At 58.3% G+C, this 24,125-nt stretch overlaps 2 protein-coding genes across 2 annotated transcripts in view; one reads left to right on the forward strand and one right to left on the reverse strand.

Annotated features, from left to right (window-relative positions):
* The window catches only part of Cdh23 (cadherin related 23), a 335,818-nt gene that overhangs the window by 276,130 nt on the left and 35,563 nt on the right, over nt 1-24,125 (forward strand). The window lies entirely within an intron of this gene.
* On the reverse strand, nt 1,738-23,562 carry Vsir (V-set immunoregulatory receptor). Its single transcript, XM_077105313.1, has 7 exons — nt 23,336-23,562; nt 13,208-13,636; nt 12,552-12,608; nt 7,148-7,255; nt 3,987-4,014; nt 2,856-3,049; nt 1,738-2,683 (listed from the first exon to the last, which is right to left on the reverse strand). The coding sequence occupies exons 1-7, from the start codon at nt 23,415-23,417 to the stop codon at nt 2,646-2,648; spliced, it is 936 nt and encodes a 311-aa protein (XP_076961428.1). The 5' UTR covers nt 23,418-23,562; the 3' UTR covers nt 1,738-2,645.

The following is a 24,125-nucleotide window of genomic DNA, read 5'->3' on the forward strand; positions in this document are numbered from 1 at the left end:
CCCCTCACCCTGCCCCTCTTCCCAATCCCCCCACAGAGCACTCCCTGGTGTTGGCTCTGTGTCACCCTCTGGCCCGGGCCCTGGGCTGCTGAATGCAGGGGCTGCTCCGGCTAGGCAGGGGTGAGGGCAGCCCCAGGACCGGTCATTTGAGAGGCAAGTCCCAAGGGTCCCTGCTAGGCAGGACACATCCTGGAGGCCCCAGGGCTCCTCCTGCTTCCTTGGAAGCTCCATGTTCACGGCCCTGCCCGCCCTGTCCCCACAGCCACCAGAGCAGGCCTCTTAGAGGCACCACCATCCTGGGTGACACGGTGTTCCAGGGCCCTGCCCCGCCCTGGCCGCGGCAGGCAGGGTGTCCATAGGGCTATCACAGGCACGGCTCGGGTCATGGATGAGATGGAGCCTGGAACTCAGAAGTCAGTGTCACTGAAAACAGGAAACCGCGGAGCTGCAATGTGCTCACTCGCAGGGTCCCCAGAAGAAGAGACAAGGAGCCCCACGGGAGGAAGCTGGGCAGGAAGCGCCGCGGCTGCTTGGGGCGGCCGCCCTCCGCACAGCAGCAGCCCAATTCTTAGAAGTTGCTTCTGCATTAAGGTCCCAGGGTGGCCCAGGCCAGCAGCCCCAGGGGGCTGGGCCCCACTTCCTGAGCTGGACCACTGGAGTCCGGCTGGAGGGTTTGTCCTTCGACTCTAGGGGCAGCACAGCCTACCCCAGGACAGTGTCCTCCCCACTCCTGCCCAGTGGCCCAGGAGCTGTGAGGACAGGGCGCTCTAACAGCTGCACCGAGTGTCGGAGTGGAAGAGGGGACCCTAGGGACAAAGCAGGTTTTGGTGTCCTGGTCATTTGAGGTATCAGTCCTGTTGCAAGGTCTGTGCTTGCTCCCTCCTCAGGTTCCCCAGGCCTGGGACTGTCCTCGGTCCCAGCCACAGCGGGAGGCCCACAGGGGTCCATCCCTTCTCCTGACAAGGCTGCTTGACTGGGCTCCCTGGCCAGGGCCTCCTGCTGCCTGCCGCGTGGCTGGTCCCTTCCCCCATCCACCCAGACCTCTCCCTGCCTGCAGGCGCCACAGTCCTGGTTCTCTGCACCCACGTCCAGCTCAGCAGAGCCAGGGGACACTGCTGGAAGACAAATGCCTAGACTGGAGCTCTGCCCTCCATAGCACCCAGCATTTGCTCAGTCCAACCTACCTCCTCCCTCTTTTCAGCTCTGCCTATCCTGTTGTGTCCTAGAGTGACCCTGTTCCTCCCCTCACGTGCTTTAAAATCCCTCAGTGGCAATTCCACAAAGGACTCCCCTTGTATGGAAAATACCCAGCTGGCCCTGGTGATGCCTGCCTGTAAACCCAGTGGCTTAGGAGTCTGAGACAGGAGGATTGCAAGTTTGAGGCCAGCCTCAGCCACTTAGCGAGGCCCTAAGCAACTCAGCGAGATCCTGTCTCTAAGTTTGAAAAATCTATTTAAAAAAAAAAAAAAATGGCTGGGGATGTGGCTCAGTGGTAAAAGTGCCCCTGGATTCAATCCCTGGTACCACACCACCTCCTTCTAAATAATAAAAAATAAAGTAACCAGATCATGTCAGGGCACGGAAGATGGAGGCTGAGCAGAGAGGAAACAAGCTCCTCTTTGTACTGCCCCCACCCTCCCATTTAGTGGGGCACCCATCATGACTGTATGGAAGAGAAGACCAAATGCCAGGGGACGGGGCCTCCCTAGGCCTCAGGCATGCCGGAAACAGAGGAGGTTAAACCCCGCGGCCCAGGTCATTTTAATAGCACCCCCTTTTCACAATCAAAAGTGTCGCAGTATGGACGAAACACTGTGTGGCCACCCTCGCTACTGGCCATGCTGAGCAGTGGGAGCAAGGGACGGGAGGGTAGGTAGGGGTCCCACTCACCTTCCCAACAGGCCCCGCCCACCCTCCCTCGCTGTCATCCGCGGTGAGTGGCGCAACCTCCGGCCCAGCCTCCATTGCTCAAGACGCCAGTGGTTCACAGGGACCACTCTGCCCCAGTATGCACTTCCCATCGGGGGCCACTGAGGACCGAATGCTGGCAGTGGGAGCCCCAGATGCACTTAACCTGGTGACAGATCCTCAGTGACACTGCTGCCAGGAGGCATCGGGGGAGTTCCGATGACAGGGAGGAGGCAGCTTGGCCCCAGAGCCCCACGGGTGCAGAGTAAGGTCCACAGAGGGGCAGCCTCAGGTGACACAGGGACCCAGGCCAACCACGGTGGGCAGGAGTCTCTCTATCTCTTGTCCTGCATCTCATGCCTGGGGTAGTGCCACTGAGGGCCCAGGCCAGTGCCCACCTCGTCCCTTCCATGCCACCAGGTCCCAAGACTCTTGTCCCCAGGCAAGAGGCTGCTGCAGCACTGGAAATTCTGGGGGTTCTTAGGATGGAGCTCATTTGGCACCTGGTGAATGCAGGTCTCTTGGAGAATCCGCACCCCAACCTCCTTGGGACAGGAGTGGGTAGTCCAGCACCTTCTCCCCTGCCCAACGCAGCATCCCGACTGGCCGAGGGTCCGGGCATTGCAAGTGAAGCGGAGTGTGGGCTCAGAGCAGGAGGAAGGGGGCTGAGGACACTCCCAGGGCCAGCCCCGGCTCAGATGCACGTGCCCCAGCCCCAGCCTCTGCTGCCCACTGGTCTAGATGGCCTCAAAGTTTGGAGAGTCAGGAACCGGGTCTGCAAAGGACAACAGAGGCAAAATGAAGCGCGGGGGGTGGGTGGGAGGCACTGCTTGGTCCCTCAGCCCCGGCCCAACCATGAGCCGTGAGGACTCCCCAGGAGGGTGCCCGTAGGCCTTGGGTCCTGACCTTTACAGGTCAAGGTGCCGTGAAGGTCAGAAAGCACTTACCCAGGGATGGAAAGAAGACGTCCCCAGGGCCAGGAGGAGACAGGGGAGTGCTGGGCTCGGAGAGTAGGTGCCGTCCAGACTCAGAAGGCTGACGCTGGGCCACGTAGGACAAGGGGGGCCGGGCCTTGGCCTCAGGCATCCCCTGGACGGGTGGAGAGGCCTCAAAGCCAGGGTTTTCGATTCCTTGGGTGTTGCTGCCAGCAAAGCGAAATGGAAGGTCACCTGCTGCCCAGAGCGCGGCCTCTGCCCTCCCTGCTGTCCCCTCTGCTCACCTCCTTTCCCCTCTCCCAGGCCTCAGCAGCCTCTCCCAGCAAGCAGAGGAGCCAGGCCTCGCCCCCTGCCTGAGCTGCGGGCCTCAGGGCCACTACCAGCACTGACCACAGTCCCTCCTGTAGTCAGACCCTCAGGACACAGGCAGGCAGCTTCAAACCCCTGCCTCAGGACTGAGGGGACACGTTTCTCTTTGGTCTGAATGGCTAATGGCGTTAGGGTTGAAGATACCCAAAGCTCATTCGAGCTGAGAGGAAGGTTCTCTTGTCTTCTGAGATGAGAAGGGCCCTCGACCTCTGAGCTCCTGGCAGGACCACCAACAGGACCCGTATTGACCTGTCCGGGAAGTCGTGCCTTTCCAACACTCAGGAGCTCTGGGTGTGGGGCTGGGGGCCAGGCTCCTGAGCGTGGCTCCTGCCGGAGCCCAGCTTCCAGGCCCAGCCTCCTGCCCAGAGCGCAGCACCACTCACCCCCGAGCTGCTGACCTCCCAGGCCCTTCAGTGTCTGCTCTCCTGTCTGATGGCCACAGATTGCTGCGGGAGGCCCAGGTGGCAGGAGCCACTGCCCAGGTGTGGGGCTGGACCTGGGCCCACTGGCCTCCTCTGCATGTTCGGTGTGTGCCCCGGGGTCAGCTGCTCCCTCCCCTCCCAGGCCGGCCACCAGAACCCAGAGGTGGGTGTACAGAACCAGAGCTCAGCCCGCGGGGTGGGGGTGGGTGAGGAGTGAGTGATAGGGTGGGTGACGGGGAGGACACCCAGCCAGCACAGACGTATCACTTCTCCGACCACTGTGCCAGCACAGAGCCCGCCCTCCCACAGCTGGCCTGGGGGGTCTTCCCTGGAAAGCATCCAGGGGCCTTACCTGTCCATCCGCACCAACTCCTGGGCACCTAGGGACAGACAGAGAAGCCGGTCACAGGAAGGAAGGCAGCCCTGGTGGCAGATGCCCCTCGGGAACTCCAGGAGTGTCCCGGGCAGGGCCCTGCTTGGCCCAGGTTCCACTTCTGTTTGGCAGGACGCCCATGTGCCTGTCCAGCAGGTGGACCCCCGTGAGTGGCCCATTTTGACTATAAGTGAAAGTCTGCGATTTCCAAATGTGGGGGATGACATTTGCCACCAGGAAAGCAAAGGGACCAGCACCGCCTCCTGTGGCATGGCTTACAGTGTGGGACCCTCAGGGTCTGCGTGTCCACCAAAGGCCTGGCTCCTGGGTTTGCTAACTGTGGTTTCCTGTTTGGACATTTGTCCCCTCCTGGTCTTTAGCCATGACCTCTGGGTGGAGTACTCAAGGTCAGTTCCTAATTAGAGGGTTCCTGGTTCTCTCTGCCTCGTCCGCCGGTTACCTAAGAGAGGTGACATCTATTAGAGGAAGCTTCGGGGGTCTGAGCACCCCGCGTCCCAGCCACCCTGAGCTGCTGTGGCCTTGCCTCACTCTTGGGGTTCCCCAACCCCCAAAGTGGCCACCAACTAGATGCAGGAGGCTTAACTTCCCTCTTTCTTAGGCTCCCCAGTGTGGACTCCTCGGGTCCTAGTCATTCTAAGGAAACAGAGGGTGGGGGAGGGGCGCCCTGCTGCACAAACTCAGGGAAGTTTACACAAAGTTCCTGAAATCTGTCAGCACCGTGTGGGCTGGCTCCCTGTGGGTGCCCAGCGTGGATCCCCTCGTCCTCCACCCGCTGGGGAAACTGAGTCACGGTCTAGAGCTGGCCAGGGAGCAGCACCCAGAACACTGTCCTCCTCGCTGCCCCTGGCCCTTCTTTCCGTCCTCCCCTCATTCCCGAGCACCCCCTCCTGGCCAGGGTCCTGAAAGCTTCCTGCTGGGGCACACCGCCACACCGCGTGTCCCCTGGCCTGCGGCCTGCTCTGACCAGCCCCGCCTGTACCCTGGGGTTCCCCAGCTGCTCTCTGATCCTGGGCCCCTGCAGCTACGTCAAGGGACGCTGACTCTCCGTTTGGCATCAGGTCTCTCTAGCATTGTCCCCCTCTGTCCTCTCTTGTCTCTGTCACTGAGTCTGAAATCATGTGACGATTCTTTCTTTTGGGAGGGAGAGGGGACTGGCCTCAAAAGTATTTTTCTTAGAAGATGAACTTTTTCCTACCTTTCTGTGGGGTAAAGGGCTAGAGAGTAACTGTCACAGAGCAGGGTTCGTTCAGAGTTTCGGGGGATGTGCATGCCCTGGGGGGCAGCATGCCCCTCGACAGTCACTGTGCCCACACACCCGCTTCCAGCCCAGTGCACCTGTGCCTTCCTGGGACAGACTGGACCCTCCTAGAAAGTCCCGCAGGAGGTACTGGTGACTGGCCCCAGTCCCCTCCCGCCATGTCCCCAGGAACCCCCCACCTGACACCTCAATGGCATTTGGGCCTGGGGCTGTCCATTCTCTGATTTTCCTTCCCCAAGGAACCCTGTGCAGAAGGCAGGGGGGGGGCATGCTCCTCTCTGTCCCCCCCCCTCCACCCAGAATGCGTTTGTATCCCTGTTCCCGTGTGCGCTGACCACACAGAGGCAGGCCACGCTGCGGTCTGAGGGAAGGGACAGGGGCTGTCTGGGAGCCGGCCAAGCTGGGCAGGCTCCCCCTCACCCCGCCCCGCCCAGGGGAGGGCAGTTCAAGCGGCTCTGCGGCCATCCCACCCCCACCCCCACCCCTGGACTCTGCTCCTGCTCCAGCGCCAACGTCTGTGCCACCCAAGGCCAGCCCCGTCTCCCTGTCAGGAAGCTGTGCGGGCTTTAGGGGAACAGGGCAGTCCTGAGAGTAAGGGCCAGGAGGTCACAGTCCCCAGGTGACCCACAGCGGGGCTCCAGGCAGGAGCCCCAGGAAGAAGGACAGGGAGCTGATGCAGCCAAAGGTGTGACCTGGGGACAGCAGTGCTCCCTCAGGTACCTTCTGCAGCCAGGCAGAGGGGAGGTGGCTGGGAGGGTTGCAGGGACAGAGTTCCCTGCCCTCCTGCTCTGGGAGGACTGAGGCTGGGTCAGGGAGGGAAGAGCACTGTTACCCAGAATGAGAAAGGTGTTCAAGGCCGTGACCTTGAAGCCTGGCTTCCCCGCTTATTTGCTGTGTGGTTCTTTAGGCAAAACACAACCTCTCTGAGCCTCAATTTGCTCACCTAAAAATGGATGAGCAAAAACAATGGTGGCACCGAGTTCTAGAAGTTGTTCTGTGGACTAAGTGAGACGATGTACCTAACAGGCCTGGCAAGGAGCCGGGCACAGCAGCCCCAACAGCGGGTTGTTGGCTCTGATGAGCTTTTGGATCATATGGTTAAATTATATCCCCTGGAAAGAGTAAGGGTGCCCAGCTCCAAGGCTCAGTCCCAGCTCTGCCCCTCATTGTAACGTAGCATTTGGTTAGTTCTCCTCCTCCTCCTCCTCCTTCTAGGGATTGAACTCAGGGGCACTCAACCACTGAGCCACATCCCCAGCCCTATTTTGTACTTTATTTAGAGACAGGTCTCACTGAGTTGCTTAGCACCTCACCCTTGCTGAGGCTGGCTTTGAACTTGGGATCTTCCTGCCTCAGCCTCCTGAGCTGCTGGGATTACAGGTGTGCGCCACAGCACCCGGCTTTGGTTAGTTCTTTAATTCATTGATCTCAGACTTCTCCACAAAAGGAAGGGCTTCACTGAATTCATCTCTAAGTCCCCTTCCACTTCTAATAAAACTCATTTTTGTTCCCAGAATTGCTACTGCTTTTAAAACAAACCCACCCTTATATTAAAATAGGTCCCCAAAGGATCTCTGGGTGGCGCCATTGTTAGAAATCAACAGGAGCTCTTCCCACGACCCCGAGACTGACCGTTCCTTCATTCAGAACACAGTTCTGGTGAGCACCAAGCCGGCACTGCCTGGGGGCCAAGGACCTGGCGGGCACTCGGGCCCCAGATAACATGTGCCTGGGTGTCCTCCTGGCTCAGCCGCGGAGCCCAGCCAAGGAAGGGAAAGGGACATGCCTGCCCGCACCTTGGAAACCCCCAGGACCTGGGCCCAGTGGCCACTCCCCACCCCGCCCCACGGGCAGTACTCACGGCGGTGGGAGGCTGCCTGCCTCTGCCTGTAGACCATGAGCAGGATGAGCGGCAGGCACAGGATGCCCACGACGCAGGCGCCCGTGGCCAGGGCTGCCGCCGTGATGTCTGCAGGGGCAGAGAGACAGCCAGGGTGAGGCCCATCCCACCTCCCTCCCAAAGGAGAGGAAAGGCTGGGCAGCCAGGGGACCCAGCAGTTCTGTGACCTGCAGAGGCAAGATGGCTGGGAACCGCCTTCCAAAGACACCTCCCTCCCTCCCCAAGGCGGCCCTGAGGCTCACAGCTGGGGCAGCTCCAGGAGACAGGACAGACTCCTCCTCCTGCCCACAAGGGAGAGCTGGACCTCCCTGGGCCTCAGGTTGTGCCCCAAAGGGAAGCAGGGCCAGGTGTGGTGGCACAGGCCTGTAATCCCGGGGGCTCGGGAGGCTGAGGCAAGAGGATCGCGAGTTCAAAGCCAGCCTCCGCAACTTAGCGAGGCCCTAAGCAACTCAGTGAGGTCCTGTCTCTAAGAAAAATATAATAAAGGGCTGGGGATGTGGCTCAGTGGTTAAGCAACCAAGTTCAATTCTGAATACCAAAAAGTAAAAAGGGAAGCAGGCCTTTCACAGACCCCGTGCCACAGAGTTCAAGGTCAAAAGAAGCCCAAGTTAAAAAAAAAAAAAAGTTTCAGAAGTAAAGGTGGTGGTCTCACAGGATTGAGAATGTAATTCAGTTGCATGGCATTGAATTTTCCCCTTAAAAATGGAAAAAATGGCACACTTTTTGTCCTAGATGTCTAACCATGATAACAATAAAAAGCCCTAAGCCACCCCTTGAGGGACCCCATAGCTCTGGGTCAGGGATCCCTAGAAGCCCCATCTCGTAACCTCAGGCTCACAAGTCACGGGAGGGGGGCCAACTTGGAAGAAGAACTAGAGAAGTGTTAATCCTTCTCTGACATTTTTAAACACTGAGCTTTTTAAATTAAAAAAAAAAAAAACATGCAAATTTAAAAAATGCTCAGAAGCGTCTTCCTCCCTCTGGAGCTCCATGGTCCCTGTCTGCCCCTCTAGATGGGTTCCCTGCACAGCCAGCAGACAGGATCCTAGGACCCTGGCTCTCCCGCTCATCAGAGCTGGAGCATCTGAGTACAGAGACCCCTCACCTGCCCAGGGCTCTATCACACACAGCAAACCCCCAAAACTTATAGAAACATGTCCTCCTGGTGGGCATGGCGGTCGCCTGTTCGTTCTGCAGAAGGACTCCGTGAGCTTGCATCCCTGGTCCCCTGGGAAAGGGCCTCTGAACACATCAATTCCTAGCCAAGTCCTGAGCCAGACTAAGGTGTGTGAGTTTTCTTTTAGGCGATGGCTACATCGCCCTCCAGAAGGTTCTGCCGCTTCCCGGTCCCAGCTGCGAGGGGAGGTGTGATTTATTTCAGTCCAGCTGCTGACTTCAGGGGTTCTGCTGGGAACAGGGGAGCCTCAGAACCACAACTAGCAGAAGGGCACTTCCTTCCTATTTGAGCCCTTCCCTTGACCAAAACAGCCGAGAGACCGTGATCTAAATGTTGCTCTGGGGGTTCAGTTGGAAATACAGGCCATTTTTTTTTATCTCTTTGTGTGGCCAAACAACCCAGCGGTGTAAACAAGCTTGCAGGGGGTTGTTTGCAGGGCGGAAGAGAACAAAATGTTTTCAAGCGCTTTAGAAGTGCTCTGCTGTACAGGAACAGGGGCTGGGCTCCTTACAAAGCAAGTTCCGCTCCACACTCGAGCAGGCTCCCTGCAGATTTTAGCAAGGCTGCATTCTAACATGGAATAATGAAAGTAAAAGCATTCTTTATAGAGTGATCTCAGGCCATTCCGCGTTTCTAAACCCCATCCCGGGACCTTCCTGTGGGCAACATCTGAGAAGCTGGTTGCAAAGCACTCTTTTCCTGTCATCAAAGCAGGGCTCCTCTGATGTTAGTAAGCAACATTAGTGTGCTCCAACAGGTGCTCAGGGACTCTGTCCGCCTGGGAGGCTTGGCAGGATCCCTCTGCCTGACTCTCTTCTCTGAGTGGAGGTCTCCCCCAGGCCTCTCTAGGAGATGAGCATTGAACACCTGAGATTCCCTTACAACCTGTGCTGAGAGTTGAGGCTGGAAAAGAGGGGAGAGGTCTGTGACTTTGGGGACGGGACTGTGGGCATCTCTGCAGAGCCCAGCCTGGCCACAGTCCCCCATCCCTCTCCCCATGCACCACCAGTGCTGGGACCAGCATTCCCTGGGGGTGCTTGGGCACCATCCAGGGTCAGGTTCACCCTGGGGAGGGGATAAGGCTCTGGCAGAGGTGGTCACCACCCCCTTGCTAGGGCGTATGCCAGGCCCTCGTGCAGCAGGGTGGGGCAGGAGAGCCCGTGGGCCGGGGTCTGCCGGATTCCTGGTGGTGTGTGTGTGGAGGAAGGAGTGGGCTACTGCGGGTTGGACTGCCTGGTCCCCAGGGAGGAGGCTGGAGGAGGGCACCCGCAGCCCACCCGCTGTGTTGGAGAGGCGCAGAGGCGCAGAGGTGCACCCGGAGCCCCTTCCCTGGGCCCCACCTTCCCCGGTCCCTGCTGCCCGTCTCCTGTGACTTCCTCCCCACTCAGGTGACTTGGACTTTCACTTATCTCAGGGTCTAGCTACTCCCACGTCCCAGGAATAACACTTAGAGCCCTGGGCCAAAGCTAGAGAAAGGGAACTCAAAGAACTTCTTGGCTAGAAGATTGGCTGGCCGACCCGGGGTGGCGGCTGTGTCAGAGCAGGCCCTGCGACCTTGCCAAAGAGAAGCGACAGTGGAGAGCAGCACCCCGTGTCCAGCCCTGGGCAGTGACGGGTTACCAGGCAGATGGCTCTAGGCCCCCGAGGCAGCAGGACTGTGCTCTCTGCCTGCTGCCACCTACTTGGCACAGGGGGTTGGAGGAGTTGACTTGGAAATCAGGCATCTAGAAGTAACAGCAGCCACACCTACCTTACCCCACACGCAGTACCTCACTGGGTCTCACAGAAACCCTGGAAGGTAAGCACTCTTCAAATCATCTCCACTTGGCAGATAATAAATAAATAAGGCCCAGAGAGGTCGAGCAACTGGGCTGATTCCAGGATCCACGCTCTTAGCCACCTCACCCCCGGCCTTTCCCTAGAATGGACCCGGGGAGCCGCCCTGGCACACACAGTTTTGTTAGTTGTCAACCTTTTAAAATTGAGAGAGTCCATACAAAATCTGGTGTCCAGCTTTGCCGAACACTCAGCTGCTCTGACTTTGCTGGGCTCCCGTCCCGACACACACAGTGGGAACGACCCCATGGCTGGTGGCCGGTGCTCTCCCCAGTCCCCACCCCTCCCTGCTGTCTTCCTCACCAGCTCCTTGGCCCTGGGGGCACAAGAGCTTTCCACCCCTGATGCAGCTCCTGAGATGACCCTGAGTACCTTGCTGTTAAGGAAGAGGACCCGGCTGCCCGATGGCCCGGGTGAAAACAGTTCCCAGAGAGGGACAGGGCTCTTCAGTGCCCACACCCGACCCCAAGGCACGGCCAGAGGCTTCTCGTCTGGAGCCGGCTCAGTGCGGGTGCCCACTGTCTAGATGCTAGAACCAAGAGTTTGGGAGGGGGAGCCCCAGGAGTCCTCAGAGCTGTCCCCTGTCCCCAACAGCTGTGACAGACGCAAGCTTGTCCCTTTGACCCTCAAGGAGCCAATTCCCTGGACAGCGGCTCTGGGAAGCAGGGCCTCAGGGAGGCTTCACTGTGTGAAGAGTTAGGGACGGAAACGCCAACACCCGGGGACAGAGGTGCCCAGCGGTGAATGCCTGACCGGCTCCTGGCCGTCAAGTCCAAGTTCTGCCGGGCTTCCCGGGCCTTCCCAGACGCCTCCCTCTGCCTGCACTCCTCCAGGTCAGGAGAGAGGACTCCAGCCTCCACCCGCTCACTAGCCTCACCCCCTCAGCATTCCCTCTGGGCTCCCGGTCAGGGAGCAGGTGCAGGGCCCCTCCCCTGCCTGAGCCTCAGTTTCCCCAGCTGAGGCCTGGGGGCAGCGGTGAGCCACCCGGCTCCACCAGAGTTTGTGGAGGAAGAAGTGGGACTGGGGTGTTTACTCAGAGTGAAGGAGCTGTGGGGAAGTGAATGTCACTCATGCCCCACGGGCTGGCCACCCTGTCCCATCACAGGCACAGCTATGTGCACACAGTCGTGAGCTGCTGCAAGGGAAAGTGGCCACTCAGAGGGGAAGTGAGGACAGCCATGGTGGTTTGGTGCTGAGGTGACACTCGAGCTCTGCAGGGTGCCAGGAGAGGGGCTGGGCCCTCCTGAGGTCCATGGAGGTCTAACTCAGACTCAAGTGCATGTTCTAATTTTGCTTCTGGTTGGTGTGTGTTTGTTGGCTTAAAAAAAAAAAAAAAAAAAAGAGTAGTTTTAAGCCGGGCACGGTGGTGCACACCTGTGATCCCAGCAACTGGGGAGGCTGAGACAGGAGGACCGTGAGTTTAAGGCCAGCCTCAGTAACTTAGCAAGACCCTAAGCAATTTAGTGAGGCCCCCTCTTGAAATTAAAAAAACAAATAAAAAGGGCTGAGGATGTGGCTCAGTGGTTAGTTCCTGAGTTCCATCCCTCGTACTAAAAAAAAACAGAAGAGAAAGAAAAGAAAAAAAAATGGGTAACTTGAGTCAAAAGCCACCACCGCCTTTGAGTTGGGGTTTGCCTGGGGGCTGTAGCTTAGCTGTGCCCCTTCTGACTCAGGCCCTCCTGCTTGTCCTCCTGGCGATCAAGGACACAGTTTTCCCTTCTGCATCTCCGGGGCCTAGACAGGGGCTGGTCCCCACAGGATTCCTGGTGAGTGCTGGGTGGCCAGAGGGTCTGGAAGCCAGAAGAGCAGGACCTCCCTAAGACTTGTCCCCTTACCTGCTGTCTCCAAGCTGCTGGGCTTTCTCATCTGACCTCTGGTGCTCAGCCACTGGTGACAGCAGTGTCCCCTACCCTGAGGGCACTGTCTAGGCAAACACTGCAGCTGACAGTCACTCACTGCCCTGCACGTCCAGTCTCCTCCCCCAAGGTAGGAAGAAGGGGACGTGCGCAGAGCCAAGCAAGCTGTAGTCAAATCCCTGCAGTGCTGCCTGAGCTGTGCGTTTGGGGGCGTTGAGGCACCTCTCTGGGCCTCTGTTTCCCTGTATGTGGAGTGAAAATGGTGAGGCCTGATTCACGGAGGAAGCGGTTCCTGCAGGGAGCAGCTGGAAGGGGGACGGGGACCGGCTCCTGGGGCTATAGCCAAGGAGGAAGCAAAAGCTCTGGGAGCCGCAGGGAGGAAGACGGGATCCACGTGCATGTGGAAGTGAGGCCAGAGTTGAGAGCCCGGCCTGGGCTGAGGACGCAGGAGGACAGAGGACAGAGAACACAGGAGGGACACCAGGGTGGTCCTTACTTTCGCTCTCCTGCGGGGAGGATGGATGCAGGACGCATTTGGATGGCGTGTCTTTGCCTGTGGGAGGAAAGAGAAGGGCCATCAGCTGAGTGTCACACCCAAAAGGCCGAGCAGGCTTGTCTAAGCCAGTGTCCCCTCAGCATATGTCACGGGCACATGTGCTGCAAGCTAGCGCCCTCTGGGCAGTGCTGGCCCCGTCGGAGCACACACCCTGGCACACCCTGGCACACCCTGGCATGCTCTCACCCTGCTCGTTCTCTTGCCACCCCCCGGGACAAGTGGGGACCTGTTGGCACCCACACTTATCCACCTCCCAGCCCTTTCCTTCCCAGCTGGACAGACACGTGCGCGCACACACACAGCTGCTCAGCCAGCTACCACTCACACCCAGGGCCCCTGTCAGTCATGCTGTTGCCCACACCCTCCGTGGCCACGGTGCAGAGTCACCCTGCCAGCCCAGGTCCGTCCACGAGAAGCCACAGACGCCCTCCCTCTCCCCCTCTGCATCACACCCGCTAACCCACGACCACACCCCCCACGCTCAGCCACTCCTTCCCACACTCACTGCAGTGCCAGCGTCACCAGTACAGTCTCTCTAGGTCCAGGGTGGTGCGCAGCAGCCCACGCCCCCAGGCTACGCACACAGCTGCCCTCACCTCTCTGCACCTGCAGCTCCATGGCCCCGTAGACCCTGTGCTCCGAGTGGTGGAGCCTGACCTCCACCACCAGGCAACAGTAGAGGCCACTGTCCTCCAGGGTCAGGTTGCGCATGGTGATGGAGAAGTTGCCGTGGTGGTCAGAGGCCGACTTCACCCCGTGGCTCCGGGCCAGTTCCTGGCTGGTGTTGGTGGTGTGGTGGTCCCCATGGTACAGGTGAAGGTTCTGGAACGTGAGGTTGCGGATGGGTCGGCGCTCAGAGCAGACTTGCACCTCGCCCCGCGAGCTGCGGTACCAGGTCTTGTAGAAGGTCACGTCGTGCCCTTTGGACACAAGGCCCACGAGTCTGCAGGTGAGGGTGACATTCTGCCCTTCTGGACACACGTACAGGGAATATGGTGTGGCCACCTTGAAGGCTGCCACCAGACCTGGTCAGAGAAAGGACACCCGTCACCTGCCTGAGAGAGTGTCAGTCCCCCCAGCCTCCCCCTGGTCATTAGTACTGAGCGCGTCCCCGCCTGGTGGAAGGAGCCACATGAGCCCATCCCGCTGGTGTAGCCCTGGGAGTGGGACCAAGAAAGGAGAGACTCTGAGGCAGGCAGAGACTGGGCAGCCAGATGTGACCCTCTCCTGGTGGCTTTGCCCAGGGCGGCCCCTGCACTGCCAATCTTTATGCTCAGCACTGCTTCATGCCACCCTGCTGGGGGCCATCTGCCCCTCTGCCCCTTCCCACCTCCTCCCCAGTGGGCACTTATTATATGCAAGGCCACCTGGACGCCAAGCATGAGGCCTTTGGGAGCCAGTGGCCTCCCCAGCAGACAAGCCTGCGTCCCTGGCACGGGAACCCCACAGACAAGGGTGAACCAGTGCCAGGCTTTGGGGCTCTTGCAGGAGAGAGAAAACAGCCTTCTGGGGGTGGTCAGGGCACTTCTGGGAGGAGGGAGGGTCTCTGGACTTGATGATGGACAGGCAGGATTCAGCAAGTAGAGAGACCCTGACGGGGAAGCCGGGAAACCCAAGGCGACGGAGGGACGGGGTGGGGAGCTCCTCCATGCCTCTGCTCCCTCTGGCCCTGAGAACCACGTTCTGATTCTTCTTCTCTTTTTTTTCAATATGCAGTCCTGGTCCTTTTACCCTACCCCACTTTCCCCCCAAGCACTGACTTTTGAAAACAAAACTGGGGAAGGGTCTTGTCCTCTGTGTGGCCGAATGAGTCTCGGTTTCCTCATCTGGACCGTGAGAAAACGCTAGCTCAGCCCAGGGCTGCAGGAGGGCTGCTCGGGAAGGTGAGGGCCCCTGAGGAGATCCGTGCCCTCTGCAGACACAGGGAGGGTGGCCGCGTCAGGTTAGCATGGGGCTGTGTTGTCTGATTGACATCTCAGGGCTCTTGTAGGCCAGCAGACAGGAAATAGGTTTGGAAATAGGTTCAAACAAATACGTCCTTTCACTGCCCCCTGCCAGGGACACTGCCTAGACCCAAGGAAATGCCACCTCCTCCCCCAGGTGCCCCTTCCCTGCCCCTAGAGTCCAGCACCCTCAGCCCAGAAAAGCTGAAGCCCTGTCCAGTCACGAGGGAGGCAGCCTGCGGGGGCTTTGGGAGTGGGGCCAGCAGCCATGGCCCCGAGCCTGACTCTTTACTGCAAATGGAAAGGTCTCCCTGGTGGACTGGAGTCAAGGATTAGTAACAGGTGCCCTGAAAGTGGCTCCGTAGTTGGTGCTGGATCCAGGGGAGCTAGATAGTTCTCTGATTCAACTCAAGAAACGTTTCCAAGGAGTGGGGGTGGGGTGGGGAATGGAATAGAGAGTCCAGCCTCAAACTCTTTCCCGCGACAGTGTGAGTGACTGACAAGGGCTTGAGACCCCATCCTGGAGTTTGTGTATCTAAAGGGTGATATCACCCATCGCCCGCACGGTGGCTCACACCTGTGATCCCAGTGGCTCAGGAGGCTGAGGCCGGAAGATCTTGAGATCACAGCCAGCCTCAGCACCTTAGCAAGGCCCTGAGCAACTCAGCAAGACCCTGTCTCCAATAAAATACAAAAAAGGGCTGGGGGTGTGGCTCAGGGGTTAAGCACCTCTGGGTTCAAATCCCCGGTACCAAAAATGAATGAATGGATGGATGGATGGGTGCATGGACGGGTAGATAGACAGATAGAAAGAGGAGAGTATCAGGAAATAGCAAGGCCTTGGTCCCAAAGCACACATCTGCAGAAGTAGGGTGTTAGGCTTAGAAGGTAAAAACAGATACACCAGGCCTTCCCCGTGCTCTGCCTATATGAGAGAGCCAGACTTTTGGAAGTCACTGCAGGGTGAACAAAGACTTCAGAAATTCTGGCAGGATACTTCTCTCATTTACAGACAGTAACACAGAGATCCAGGAAGGAAACTGGTGTGACTGAAGTTTCAGAAGATATGAACTCAGAGCCTGGAACATGGGGGGCTTCAGGTCAAGCGGGATCTAGTTACAACTGTAAGAAGAATAGCCTGTGTTGTGCTGGAGGCCCAGGGCTCTGGGGCAGAGCTAACAATCCTGTGGGGTAGGCTTCGGGTTTGCTCCCTTTTCACCGATGAGGAAACTGGCACACATCATAACTCACTGAGGATCACACAGGAAGTGCTAAAACCAGTCAGACTCAGACACTTAGACACCATACCGCTGGAAAGATCGCCCAAACTGGAAGCCCACAAGCCACATCCAGTCTTCAAACATCTCATTAGACCCTCCAAGTATCTTAGATTATTTGTTTTGAGATTGCTAACATTTAAAATTCAGGGATTTGATATGGACATTCTGATTTGTAACGTACTCCTGTGAAAACCAGGCCACCGGAGTCAGCTCCCCGGGAGGCAATGGTCTGGGGGAGGTCAGCGCAGGGATTTGATATGGACATTCTGATTAGTAACGTACTCCTTTTCATGGAGCCCCTGCGCTCCGGCTTGCCCCAGGCCTCACCGCTCCCGAATGCCTCCACCTGCTTCACTCTCCCATCATACTTCCTTGGCTCTGTGGACATTTGATTTGTGACACAGGATTACAGCTCCCTCCAGGAGCTAGCCAGGGTGGAGGCTCGACTGCCCAAGCCCATCCATGTGACCTTCAGGCTCAGACCGGAGTGGAGAGCAGAGCAGGAAAGCCCAAAGCTGAGCCGGGGCCAGAGGTATGGAATGGTGGGCAGAGCTCAGCCTGTCGGGGAAAACACAAGGCTGTCCACACCCACCCGCCACCCGCCCTGTGCACACCCGAGGGCTCTCCAGGGGCCTGCGGGGTGGAGAGACACCCAGGTCACCCACACTGGCACCCTGAGGAGACCAAGGGAAAGCGCTCCTTCCCCTGTTCAGGGACAGAGGTGTTAACCAGAGGCTGAGCTCCACCTGTGGCCAGGCCCAGCCAGAAAGCAGCCGACACAGGGCTGAATTCCCAGAGAAGCTGTCTCTCTGCCTGGGGCTCCCTTTAGGACCTTGCTAAATATTTGTGGAATGAAAGAAAGATGTTTTCTGTTCAGGTCGGAGGCAGTGAGTAAAGGGTTCAACCAGGGGTCAGCTCTTTCCAAATAGCTAAAAGATGAGTGTCAGCTCCACCCACTGAAGGGTGGGGGGCTCTTCCTGTTTGAAGAGCTGGGGTGTCTAAGGCGTGGATCTGTTCAGCCACAGAGGGCTGTGTGGCCTTGGGCCAGTGGCTTGACTTCTCTGAGTCTGTTTCTGCATCTTTAAAGTAGGGATGATAATACCCACATTAGGGGGTATTGTGAGAATTGAATGAGCTCAACAAGAGCCTAACATGTCCTAAATGGTCACAAGACAGCTTGATCTGTCCCTCCTGCCCACAGGGTCTCAAGGTAGAGGTGACCTTGGAATGTGCAGAGTCTCTAAAGAGGATATAAAGAGAGGGAAGCCCAGAGAAGGTGCACAAGGCCATACAGCAAGGGCACAGCTAAGTGGGCACTGGGACCCAGAGGCCTTGCTAAGTTCCGGAACTTTCCTGGCTCATGGCTGTCTTCCTGCAGGTGCTCCTGGGAGCCAGGGCCTGGTGAGATGGCTGACTGAAGTTCCCCCTGGCACTCGCTCAGGCCCAGGCACGAGTTACCTTCCTGTCCCACACGCTCTGGGCCCCCTTGGAGCCTGGGGCCTTCCTCCCCACCCACTTTCCCCGGTCTCTGACAATGACCCAGGTGTCCAAAAGGATCTGCTTCTGACAATGAGCAACATCCTCCTGCCAAGTAATTATGATTCCAGCGGTCGGGACACAGCCCGCAACAGGAGGGGTGCGCGGGCGCAGGCGCAGGGCGCTGGACCCCAGTGCTATGTGCTGTTGTCCCCAGTGCTGTGCCCTGGAGTGTCCTCCCAAGGACAGGCCCCTCTGGGCCGGTCCCAGCTGGAGCCTCAGACGTGGCAAAGGGATGTTTCTGGCCTCCTCCAGACGCCCCAGGACAAAGCCCTCCTGGGCCACCCCCATCTGGACTTTGGCTTGAAACTGGTCCCGCCCACCCCTCCACCCCACCCACCCGCCCGCCCCAATCCCAGGGCAGCTTCTCCTTTTTTTCTAAAAAGGGGAAGAGGTCCTTTTGGGACCTATGGGGGGGGGGAGTGGGGGGGGGATGTGGTGGGGGTGGGATTGAGCAATGCTCCTTCTCCTGAAGTCCCTCTTGTCCCCCTGTGGGTTTCCAAGGAAAGTGCCTCCCGGGAGGCCAAGTCCTTCCTCACTGTCTTGGTGCAACCCTGGCGTCAGGAACGGGCCCTGAGGGCTCTCAACTCGTGCCTTGTCCCCCTGCCCGTTCACTTGGCCACCCGCCACCTTTGGAGGTGGTCCCGGCTTGGTCAGGCCGAGAGGCCCCACCCACAAGCTGAACTCCGCCCACTGCCGGGGCCCACCCACAAGCTGAACTCCGCCCACTGCCGGGCCCCACCCACAAGCTGAACTCCGCCCACTGCCGGGGCCCCACCCACAAGCTGAACTCCGCCCACTGCCGGGGCCCCACCCACAAGCTGAACCCCGCCCACTGCCGGGGCTGTAGAGTAAACTGCTGTTAATCGCCTGCTGCTGCTGGCGCCGCACTAGATGAGAAAGTTCTGGTCCCTGGCTGCACAGAGGCCCCGCAGATCGGGATCGGCTGTTAGCTCCTGGCCAGACCCCACCCTCCAGAGGGGGCTGTAGGAAAAGGCCTTCATCCCCAGGCAGAGCTCTGAGGGAAACAGAGGCAGAGGCCAATCAGGATGAGCCTGCCGGTCTGGAAAAGGAAGTGCCCCAGGGCGAAGGCCGAGGCCCTGAAGCCAGCAAGTCTGCCCAGGGGGCTCTCTGGCCAGCGAGGACAAAGGGCATCTCAGATGTGTTTATTGATACCTGCCCCAGCAGGAAGTGTCCATTCACATCAGACTAAGGAGGCCGGGAAGGGGAAGCCAGGCTCTATGGGAGGAAGCCACACTTCCAGCCCCTTGGGAACTGTCTGAGTATCCGGGGCTGAGGCTCCTGGTCAGTGGGCCTCCCCAGGGAGAGCCTGGGCGGAAGGACAGAGGCCTGGCTGGGATGGATGAGCCGTCCCAGACTCCAGGGGCTTCCCACAGGGGGTCTGCGTGAGCAGGACCTCAGCTCTGGCCTCCCCTTAGGAGCCACGCTGTGAAAAGTCCCCAATCAAGTCCCCTAGACCCCACCGTCCGTCCACCAGGGCAGGAGGCCCAGTGGTGGGAGCAGTAGCAGCCCCTTTGTGCTGGGTGTGGCTCTGAGAACTTTGAGGTGGACTCGCTTATCTAACGTCCCCACCTGAGGGGCAGGTGCTGGAAGCATCTCCATTGCGCAGCTGTGGAAGCTGAAGCACAGAGAGCATTTGGAGCCGGCCCAGAGTCTCACGGCTGGTCAACTGTGGCAGGAATTTGAAACCAGGCCTCCAGAGGCCTGCAGCCCTCTGATGATTCTAGAGACCAGGGGTAGCCAGGGACTGACTGAAGGCCCCGCCTTCTGCCCCCAGATGGACAGATGGTCTGGCCAATGAGGGCTCAGCTTGCCTGGCAGCATCTATAACTTAAGGTAGTTTTACTTTTGGTTTTACAATATTGAATAACATTGAATCATACAGAGAGAAAGTTATTCCCTTTTCAATTCTCTCCCAGCCCTTATTACATCAAAGAGAAAGTCCCAGTTTAATGCCACTGTGTCTTTTCAAAACATCTCTTGCTGTAAAAGCTAATCTTTCTTCTGCCTCCTCTTCTCTCCTCCTCCTCCTCCTCATTATCATCATCTTCAATATCATCATCATCATCTTATTATTAAAGAGATAGTGGCAGGTTTCAAATTCAGAGCCTTCCCCTGACTAAAGTTTCCAGCTAGAATTTAATACCTTTATTTGGTTTTCCTATTATGTGTTTCTATGATTTTGTTCTATTTATGGCAGATGATACAGGCTTTCCGCTTATGACAATGATAAAAAGTTTCCTTTAAAATCTACCTGCTCAGACAAAACAATGAGTAGATTAAAAGGGGGCAGGGAGCAGACAAGACAGTAGGCAAGCACAATCGAAATCACAAAGGGGATGAGAAAACGGGCTCAGGAAACACCAGCATGGAATTACCCTTCACTGAGACCAAGCCACCCAACCTGCCCACTGCACAGCCCAAGGGGAAGTGTGTGTTTGGGATCCCACGATGAGTGACTAACAGCAGGACTTCATCTCAGGGAGATTAATCCCCATGGGAAAGCAGAGCCTAGGTAAAAAGGCTAAAGAAGCTGAGCTTGCTTGGTCAGAGCAGAAAAACTTCATTTCCTGAATTGCTGATGGCCAACATGGTGGCCACTGTCTTTCTCTCTGGGGATGGTCAGACTGAGCACATGGACCAATGAGGAGATGAGATACAAGCAACATCCCACAGAGATAAGCAAACTCTAGACCAGGCTCACCTCGAAGTTGCCCTGTCCTCATCTCTGGAGGACTTTAAAAGAAGAACCCAGAGGCACCTCCATGGACATTGCAGAATCCAGGGACCTCTGGTTGTCTGTGGGTGGCTGTCAGCCTGGGCACCCCTCAGACTCCAGGATTCTGGAGAGTCCAGTCCTGGCAAAACCAGCCAACGCCTTCCCATGCGCTAGGTGCTCTGCACAATCCCACAGGTGGCAAGGAGCTGATAGACCGCCAATGGCAGGTGGTCCCCAGAAACGGAGGAGTAATGTGTCACAGGATTCACAAGGATTGGCCTCCATGTGAGGTCATCTGCTCATCAGCTCTTTAAGCGCTGCATCTGAGGGAGGGGCTGTCACACCTCCATGTTAGAGTCGGGGTGACTTGGAAGGGGATGCTGGGGATCTTGCCTGATGTGACAGAGTGGCAAATGGCTTGGGATTTGAGCCTCAATCTGACTCCCAAAGCTAAAGTGCTTAAGTGAGGGCTGTCTGGAAACTGTGGCATGCAGGACCCAGGACCCACAGAGCCCCTCGCCTCCCCATTCCCACTAGGCACACCATCAGGAAGGCCACTGCCATGCCAGAACTAAGGCGATCCATGGGGCATCGGAAAGCACGGAGCCTCCTCTAGATCAACCATTGGCCTAAACCTGCCCTCGGGCTCAGCACATGGGACTCGGTCAGCACCAGCAGGCCACATGGACCCGGGAGGACCCTCTCACCCTTTCTCTGCTCAGGCCTGAGATCTCACACACGGCAGGGAGGCAGGTGGCCTCTTTTTATGTCTCAGCAATGCACCACCTCCTGGGCCTCCCTCTCCCAGGAAGGTCACAGAACCTCTGCCCTGCTTGGGACAAACAGGAGAAATTAGCCCAGCTCAACTAGAGGCTCCCTGGTATTTTCTGGCCCCTGGGTATATACCCTGGCATAGAGTAGATGCCCTCTCGTGCCCACAGACTGGCATTCAGGCTGTTCTCTGTACTCTGGGGCCTCTGGGCAGTGGGCCATGGATTTCCTAAGAGTTGACCACTGCTGTGTCAGCCTTGCCACATGGGGTTACTCAATGAGCAGCCATGTTTACCATGAAGGGGAAGATGGTCACCCCTCCCCAGGCCTGATGCACCCCTGCCAGCTTGATTGTGTTGGTCCCAGAGTTTGGAACTGAGCCAGCCTGTGAGGATAGCACCTTCCACAAGTCCTGGGAATGCCCTTGAGGAAGAAGAGGTGCTGGCACCCTTGGGGTCCTGGCTTCCAAGGTGCCCCCTCCATCCCTTCCACCCTGCATCAGGCCCGTGAAAGGAGCATCTTCCGTGGTTCTTGGGCTCCCGAGCCCCTTACTTATCCAGAACTGGAGCACAGGCCTGCCCCAGCTACTCCATCTCCCCTGCCCAGGCAGAATGGCTTTACCCTTGAACGAGCCTGCCCAGGGCAGGACGGTGAGCATTCTCAACACCCAGACCCTCCTGGACACCAGGGTGCACCTATCCCCTGTGTGACCTTCCCCCACTACACAGGCCACTAGGTAGGAGGAGAAATATCCATTAGCAACTGTGCCTATGTCACAGGTGAGACTCAGGCCAGAGCCGTGAAAGGAGACTCTCCTGACGCCATTCAGTGGAGCCCTAGCTGTGTTCCTGACTGGTCCCAGGGAGAGACAGCCCTTAGGTGCACCAAGTAGTTTGAGTCACCAAGACCTCTGGGAGTGAAGGCTCCAAGCTATGGAGGCAAAATAGGGTGAGGGGTTCTGAGGTCCCCTTGGGGCCTCCCATTACTGGATGTGCTGCTAGCTGAGTGGCTAAGCCTGGTTCTCTAGGACTCAGTTTCCCAAATTGGGGCTGGGAGCAACCCAGCCAAGTGAGGGGAGGGAAGGGGCAAGAAAACAGGAAGGGCTTCATGCGGCCACTGGGGGGAGGGCAGAGCTGGCGGTCCATGGTGGGTAGGGTGCTGGTCTTCCTGCTGCCACCACCATCCCCTGCTCCTTCTGGAAGCCATATCCTACCATGAGCAAAGGTCTCCTGCCAGAATGTACCACTCCCTGCAGCTCCACTCCCCCACCCTTTGGATGTCATCTTGAAGAAATATCCAGGCTGGAGCTTAGGCCACTCTGGGGTTGGGCTCCTGCCTCCTTATCAGCGGCCTAGGCCAGGCTTCCAGTGCTAGATAACAAGCCACCTACAAACACCCCAACTTGTTTCTGGGGTGTCTTCCAGGTTCTCTGTCTCCTCCTCTCCCTCTTATCCCATCTTCCCCCTTCCTTCTCTTCTTCTGACCTGCCCATTGGGTCCCTCTGCCAAGCCCTCCACCTCCGTCCTGCCTCCCTCTGACTCCCTCCATGACTCACACTTTCCCCCTGCCTTCCCCATCACATTTGGATCCCCAGGCTGCCTGCCAGCCTCCTCCTCCCTTGAGTTTAGTCTCTTCAACTCTGTTCAGACAAGATGCAAGGACCAGGCTGTGGGTCCCAGGGCCCTGGCCCTACCCCTAGGAGTCCCTGTGTCCTGGCCAGGACAACATCCAGAGTCCTGACAGGGTGGGGTGTGGAAGTGTGGGACTTCTATATCTGAGTTTAGGAGACTGAGGCCACAGAGATGCCATAAATCACCCGAGGACCCAGAAGGGGTTCTTGCTGAGTTCAGGGAGTGTCCCATGTCCTCCCTAGTAGCCACAGTGATCTGTGAGCAGCAGCCTTGCCAGATGCCAGGAATCTGCTAACACTCTGGCCCTCAGACCCTCAGAATAGGGACCAGGTGGGTAGAGCTGTCCTGGAGTGGACAGTGCCCACCCTGACCAGTGTCCACTCTGGCTCAGCCAGGAGTGTCACCAGGACACTGGCTGAGAGTTCTGGAGCTCAGAGGCCAGAAGGGCAGGGAGATGCTAGAGCTGTCAAAAGCCAGTCGCCCTCACTAACACAAACTGTGGCTGCCTCCACCTTGTCCCACCCATGTCTTGCAGAAGCTCCTTGTGCCCTGTGCCCTCTGCGGGGAGAAGAGTGGGACAGGCAATCCTCAGGGGACAGTCTTGCCGGCTGCCTGGGCAGCTGTCAGTGTGCACATGTGCCCAAAACCAGCTGGAGCACTTGGCACCCTGCCCAGTGGCCCCAGCCGCCTCAGTGCAGTGGGGTGGAGGTCACAGCAGGTTGAGAGGACTCTCGGGATTCTCCTATTTAGCCCATGTCCCTCCCGTGACCTGCGGTCCTCTCTCAGGGCTCTTCCCCAGCGCCTAGCTGCCTGCGAACCTTACCTCGGGATGCAGCCAGGAAGAGAGCGAGGAGCAGGGGCCCCCAGCGCCAGCCGCCGGCCTCAGGGACCGGGGGGACGCCCATGTCACCGTGGGGCAGAGCGGCGTCTGGCGCAGCGGGGCGGAGCGGGCGGTGGGCGCTCAGGATCACCGCCGGAGCGCGCTGCTGTCGGGGCAGCCTCCCGAGTGAGTGCGGAGCCGGGGAGCAGCGGGCGGCCGAGCCAGGCGACTCCGGGCCCCACAGCGCCCCCGGGGACCGCGGGCGGCACTGCATCCAGAGGTCCCCACGGGAGGAGCCTGTGCTGCCGGGTCCCGGCCAACCCAGCACTTGTCGTCTGGTGTAACGTCCTTTGCACTGCCCCAGTGCTTTTAAGAGATTATTACTTTGCACAGCTAAGAAGGAGCCCTCGCCTAACATGGCAGGATGGCGCGATTACATAGTTTGTATCTGCCCTCACCCTCCTGCCTCTGGCAGTCTGGGGGCAGGACTTGTATGTACCCTGCATCCTCCAGCCCCCCCGGGGCTCAGCTCCAGGGTGGGATGGTGGTGTGGATGACAGATGAAACCTGACATAGGTAACACGCTGAGCAGTTGGAAGCGGGCTTGACTTGGCTTCAGTGGATGCCTGACATCCTCCTGCCCCTGGACGTGGGTGCACCGGGCAGGTCTGAGAGCCACAGCAGGCTCTGCCAGCTCTGACTGCAGGTCACAGGCGGAATGTGCACTGTCTGCCGCTGTTTCCAGCAGACTCTCATCCAACTCCCTCCCAGGCCTGGTGCCCCCCCCCACACA

Source organism: Callospermophilus lateralis, chromosome 15, assembly GCF_048772815.1.
Source record: "Callospermophilus lateralis isolate mCalLat2 chromosome 15, mCalLat2.hap1, whole genome shotgun sequence".
Taxonomy (NCBI): Eukaryota; Metazoa; Chordata; class Mammalia; order Rodentia; family Sciuridae; genus Callospermophilus; species Callospermophilus lateralis.

Bases quoted from the DNA above. Each gene is read 5' to 3' on its own strand.
- Vsir (XM_077105313.1), bottom strand. From the start codon at position 23,417: ATGGGCGTCCCCCCGGTCCCTGAGGCCGGCGGCTGGCGCTGGGGGCCC. The intron at 13,637-23,335 runs GTAAGGTTCGCA...TTCTCTGACCAG, and splicing joins CTTCCTGGCTGCATCCCGAG to GTCTGGTGGCAGCCTTCAAG. The intron at 2,684-2,855 runs GTAAGTGCTTTC...TGTCCTTTGCAG, and splicing joins CGTCTTCTTTCCATCCCTGG to ACCCGGTTCCTGACTCTCCA.